Below are 6,478 nucleotides of genomic sequence, written 5' to 3'. Positions count from 1 at the left end.
ATTATTTGCATATTGAGAACAGGTTTGAGCTTGGTGGGTCTTCATTTTAATGGTGTGATAGTCCAACAGAGAGATTAAATATTGTTTAAGAATTTCCAGCATTTTAGGACCCAAAAAAGGCAGTTATTTTCCAGTTCAATATGAGGAAATGCCTTTTTATTGCCAAGGTTTAATGTTACATTTAATTTAATGGGTGCTTTTACCTAAAGAAAATTCAGGCCAAAACCATGGGTTGAGAAAGTCAGAAAATGTTAGAATTGCTTTAACACAAAACACCTAAAGTCCCAAAATGCATAACCTTTTGGAAACCATAAGCCTATCTTCGACTAACCTCATAATGAAAGTTATATAACACATGGGCATAGAGACTTGAGCACCGGAAACCTGCCGGTGGCATCGCAGGCTACAGTTAACGGCTTCCAAAATTAACCCCAAAAAGCTTTATGGCCTCAGACCAGTGGTCACAATCAGTGAATGCACCTTCACAAGTCGTCTCCTACCAACTGCGCTATTAGCCCCACACACTGCTCAATGCACAACTCCCACCCCAATCACTCATCTACCAACGGCGAGGCTGAAAGGATGCTGGGTTCCTCATAGATTATCCACATTCTTGCATGCCCCTCTTGCTTTCCTGACCTTTCCTCCCCACAGCTCCACCCTTGTGCCTCCTTCATTTCAGATACCATGCAGCCAGTGGTTAACCAAGAATAGGTAATTTGCAGTGTCCCCTACTGAAAGTCAGCTGCCTTCCACCAGCTATGCTGCAGCCACTGGGGTAGCACTGCATGGTGTCAGTTGGATAGATCAAGGCAGTCACTAAGGGAATGCAAAAGGGTGATCAATGGATGGATAGATGTATAAAGTTGGATTGGAAAGTTTATGTTGTGGCCAAAAGGGTGCTGTGATGGTCAGTAACTGATGGAACATAAGGTGTGGGACTAATGGTGAAAGGGGAATTGGCATTGTGGTCACGAGTACTGTAGGTGGGTGATTCCATCCCGAACATCCCAACTAGAAAGGGGTTGTCTGGTTTGCATCCTCTCTCATGCACCTTCCTCTTACCTCTGCGAGTGGATGCCTGAAATCTGAAATAAAAGCAGAAAATGCTGGAAATACTTAAGCCAGGCAGTTCTCTTAATGTGAACTCATGCTCTCCACACATACTGCCTGACCTGGGTATTTCCAGCATTTTCTGTTTAAGGCCTTCCTTTACCATCTAAATCCTTGCAAGCATTCAGCAGCACTCCCTGCACACTTTAAAAACTTACCATTTATTGCATCAAGCTACTAAAATAAATTTAAAAAATGCAGTCCCAAAGCTTAAATGTAAACTTGCCGGAAAGATGGGTGTGTCCCTTTTTAAGCAGTGCCGATGACATCATGTCAGTCTGCTGCACACTTGCTTTTCAGAACCAGTTTAGGACCCAGTGCAAAAGTCCCAAGTTTGCAGAGTGGTAAGTTGGCGTGCATGTCACAGGCCTTTAGCCCTCACCAAAATGGGGCCTGCTGAGTCCCATACCAGAGGCAGGCATTAGAATGATGGCCACCATTGTTTTTCAGGAATCTGCTAACGGGTGGTGGTAAGTAGCCCAATTTCTCGGCCATGGTATTTTGATGGATACTGTTGTAGTGTAGCTTTCTCTTGTAGCCAAGTCATGTTTTACAGATAATCTAAGCCTGCATGGAAGCATAAAGCTGTGAGGTAGTGAGCAGTTACGAAGATTGCAGGTGAGGTTGGAGCAGTCGTGAAGCTGAGTCTCACTAACTTCTTAGTTTTAATAGTCTTTAACTTTGAACAGCTCCTGGGGCAGTAGCTTGTCAACAGGTTCCTCCAAATACAACTTGTTTCCTATGTCTTTGAACACTCAGCTACTTGATTACATCAAACTATTTCCACCTGACCCAGAGCTGGTTTTTGCTTTCTAACCACTGACTAAGGCCATTTAACCTTATTCCCCTATTGGATTTGTTTGGAACTGGAGGATAGCTAATGTAACACTTTTAAAAAGGGAGGGAAAGAGAAAGGTAATTATACTGACATCAGTAGTGAGGAAAATGTTGGAATCAATCATTAAGGATGAAATAGCAGCGCATTTGGAAAGCACAAAGGATTGGTCCAAGTCAGCATGGATTTATGAAAAGGAAATCATGCTTGACAAATCTTCTGGAATTTTTTGAGGATGTAACTAGTAAAATGGACAAGGGAGAACCAGTGGATGTGTATTTGGACTTTCAAGAGGCTTTTGACAAGGTCCCACACAAGAGATTGGTGTGCAAAATCAAAGCACATGGTATTGGGGGGGGGGGGGGGGGGGGGTAAATGTACTGACTGGTTGGCAGACAGGAAGCAGAGAGTTGGGATAATCGGGTCCTTTTCAGACTGGCAGGCAGTGACTAGTGGAGTGCTGCAGGGCTCCGTGCTGGGACCCCAGCTCTTTACAATATACATCAATGTTTTGGATGAAGGAATTGTGTAATATCACCAAGTTTGCAGATGACACTAAACAGTGGCGCTGTGAGGGGGACGCTAAGAGGCTGCAGGGTGACTTGGACAGGTTAGGTGAGTGGGCAAATGCATAGCAGATGCTGTATAATGTGGAAAAATGTGAGGTTATCCACTTTGGAGGCAAAAATGCAAAGACAGATTATCTGAATGGTGGCCAATTAGAAAAAGGGGAGGTGCAATGAGACCTGGATGTCATGGTTCATCAGGCATACAGGTGCAGCAGGTAGTAAAGGGTATGTTGGCCTTCATAGCTAGGGGATGAGTAAAGGAGCAGGGAGGTCTTACTGCAGCTGTACAGGGCCTTGGTGAGGCCTCACCTGGAGTATTGTTCAATTTTGGTCTCCTAATCTGAGGAAGGACATTCTTGCTATTGAGGGAGTGCAGCGAAGGTTCACCAGATGGATTCCTGGGATGGCAGGACTGACATGAGGAGAGACAGGATCAACTGGGCCTTTATACATTGGAGTTTAGAAGGATGAGGGGATCTCAAGACACATACAAGATTCTGACGGGACAGGTTAGATGTGGGTGGAATGTTCCTGATGTTGGGGAAGTCCAGAACCAGGGGACATAGTCTTAGGATAAGGGGTAGGCCATTTAGGACTAAGGAGAAACTTCTTCACTCAAGAGTTGTTAACCTGTGGAATTCCCTGCCGCAGAGAGTTGTTGATGCCAGTTCATTGGATACATTCAAGAGGGAGTTAGATATGGCCCTTACCACTAAAAAGAGATCAAGGGGTATGGAGAGAAAGCAGGAAAGGGATACTGAGGGAATGATCAGCCATGATCTTATTGAATGGTGGTGCAGGCTTGAAGGGCCGAATGACCTACTACTGCACCTATTTTTTAATGGAACGAGTACATGAGAAAGGGAATTGGAAAGATGTGCTTAAAGGCTGAGAGGGAGATGGAATGGGAGACTTGTCAAATATAAACATCTGGAGTGGTTATTTGCAACTCGTGTCCTGCACATGCGTATCTTGAATTTCAACATGCGACATGAATCCAGAAGTGGGGCTGAACTGCATGGAGATTATTGCCACTGGAGCTACTTCTCAGGATTGTGGATTATCTCCAGGACTTTTACCTAAAATATCTGATTAGCTACACGAACATTTTCACGGCCTTCTGTGGGACAGACTGGGGGGGGCGGGGAAGAGAAGAGATATTGGGGGGGGGGGGGGAGAAACTAAGGGGGAACACTCACTATTCACCATACCTAATAAACCTTATAACAATCCTTGCCCCAGACAATGTCCCATCTATGAGGGGGGAGGGGGGGGGGGGGAGAAAAGAGAGGGGGGAGACGAGGCACTTGGGCTGTGGGGGGAGGAGGGAAGAGAGCGAGGCACCAGGTCTTAACCTGTGAGAGTGAGCTCTCCCGTCAGGAAACAGCAGTCAGAATGATTACATCGGCAGGGCGGTTCTATTACACGTTCCACATAAACTGTATTGTATCCTCCAAGGAAACCAAGCAGCAATCAGGTCATGCGATCAAGAGAACCCAATCAGAGCATTTTACTGTTGCAAATAAATGCATCCATAAACATCAGAATAGAGTTGGGCCAAATGGCCGGTTTCTTTGCTGTATATTCTATGTACTGTCGCTTTGCCAATAAAAATGACAATTTTGTATAACTATCCTTTATTGAACAAGTAATTTTGTTTATACTTTCACATACATTTTATTTCAAAAATTATACTAACAGCTGTCACATACAACAACTGTATAGCTGTACAAGATTTGGACCATAGATGTAATCTGCCTTTCTAGAAGTGTTAAAATATAAAATCAATTATTTTACAGCTCAAAGTCTTTAATACAGGATTACATATAGATATCAGAACAGAAATTTTGTCCTTCAATAATAGTATTTGTACTGTCACAATTATTTTTTTCAGACTAATAAATCCTGAAGAAATGAGATGTCAGCAATATTTATCAGATTTATTTAATAAAATTATTCTGGTTTTACCATACACAGAGTGACAGAGGGAGAGTTCCAACTGTGCTTCCACTGCAGAATGTATCAAAAATTGCAGCATAAAATTACAGCATCCCTTTATAATTGCAGCACTAAGGAACTGCACAGTCAGACACCGGGGTCGATTTTTATCTTCACCACCTGGGCACAGCACAGGATGAAGCGACATCATAGGCTGTTAGTTAAGTGTGTGATGCTCCCCGACTGATTTTCCCCTCTGCAATCCAATCAGGTGATGCTTTATGCCTCAGTGGTGTGGTCAGTCAAAAATCTGAATTAATCTTGAATGATCCCCTAGTTGAATTATAGTATAACTAGTTATTTCATTCTGAATTGTAGAATTTCAAAGGAACTCAACCAAAACAACTTAAAATCCAGTCTTTGATACTAAAAAAATACAAAATGGTCAGAACCATCCTTTGTGATAATGTACAAAACACTGCACTACTAGATCATTGATAGTAAATAGCAGATCTGCCTTAAGACATTTAGTGTTTAGCAGTTACATTTTATTAAATCTCCCTTCCATAGAAGTTTAGAAACATACTGAACATGTTTTACATTATTCACAATGCAACAGCGCCTCAAATTGTGCAGTTATATTTCCATGTATACAAATATCTTAATTCTAATCATCTAGGCACATATGCTTAGTTTGAAGTGTGTACATTCATACTTTGGACATAATTCATAGTGGTTCAATTCCATAATGATAGCGCAGTTCATTTTTAGATAAAGGGAGGCTCAAAACACTTCCGGCACCACTCGATCCTGGTGGAGGGTGGTGAATCAATCGGGTGTGCCACCTTGACTTGTTCTTCAGTCAAGCGTTCATAAGCTGCTTTGTACTCCCTATCAAAAGCATCTGTAATCACAAGTATGAAGCCAGGTTAGGATGTACTAGAGTAACACACTCAGAACTTACATTTTATTTTGGAAAATATTAACTCTATATGCCTGAAATCAGACAAAGAACAGTTAGAATGTTGCAGCTGTTGGGTCCATTGTGCTTGTGCTGGCTCTTTGGTATAGCTGGCCAATTAATCCCACTCCCCTGCTTTTTCCCCATAGTCCTGTAATTTTTTTTCCCTTCCAGTATTTATCCAATTCTCTTTTGAATGTTACTATTTAATCTGCCCTTAACCTTCTCTGCTCCAAGTAGAACCACCCCAGCGTCTCTAGTCTCTCCACCAAACTGTACCTCATCCCTGGTACCATTCCAGTAAATCTTTTCTGTGCCCTCTCAAAGGCCTTGACATCCTAAAGTGTGGTGCCCTGAATGGAATACTCCAGCTGAGGCCTAACCATTTCCTTTTTTAAAATAAAGGTTTAGCATAACTCCCTTGCTTTTGTACTATATACCTGTATTAATAAAGCCAAGGAGGCCATATGCTTTTTTAAAAAAAAAACAGCCTTTTCAACTTGTCCTGCCACCTTCAAAGATTTGTGTACATACATCTCCAGGTCTCTGTTCCTGCATCCCCATTAAAATTCATATTGTCTCTCCTCATGCTTCCTACCAAAATGTATCATTTCACACTTCCCGGTGTTAAATTTAATCTGCCATGTACCTGCACATTTTACCAGTCTTTCTATGTCCTCCTGAAATCTGCTACCATCCTCCTCACTGCACATTTCTGCAAACTTTGAAATGATGCCCTGTATACTCAAGTCTAGGTCATAAATGTGTCAAAAAGAGCAGTGATTGTAATACCGGCCCTAGGGGAACACCACTGTATTCTCCCCCTCCAGTATCAAAAACAACCGTTCACCACTACTCTCTGCTTTCTGTCCCTTAGCCAATTTTGTATCCATGCTGCCACCGTCCCTTTAATCCCATAAGCTTTAATGTTGTTAACAGGTCTATTATGTTGTACTTTGGTAAACGTCTTTTGAAAGTCCATATACACAGCATCAATCGCACTACCTTCATCAACCCTCTGTTACTTCAATGAAGAACTCAATTAAGTTAGTCAAACACTAT

General features: G+C 42.3%; 1 protein-coding gene across 9 annotated transcripts in view; it reads right to left on the bottom strand.

Annotated features, from left to right (window-relative positions):
* Positions 1–4,137: 4,137 nt before the first annotated feature.
* The window catches only part of dennd4c (DENN/MADD domain containing 4C), a 234,982-nt gene continuing 232,641 nt past the window's right edge, over positions 4,138–6,478 (bottom strand). For all 9 annotated transcript variants that reach the window (XM_070880881.1, XM_070880910.1, XM_070880927.1 and 6 more), the window contains one exon: positions 4,138–5,359. In XM_070880881.1, the coding sequence (XP_070736982.1) occupies positions 5,223–5,359 (137 nt within the window). In that variant the 3' untranslated portion in view covers positions 4,138–5,222. The remainder of the gene's footprint in view (positions 5,360–6,478) is intronic.

This window comes from Pristiophorus japonicus, chromosome 1 (assembly GCF_044704955.1).
Source record: "Pristiophorus japonicus isolate sPriJap1 chromosome 1, sPriJap1.hap1, whole genome shotgun sequence".
NCBI lineage: Eukaryota > Metazoa > Chordata > Chondrichthyes > Pristiophoridae > Pristiophorus > Pristiophorus japonicus.
This window is presented reverse-complemented; position numbering and strand designations above follow the sequence as displayed.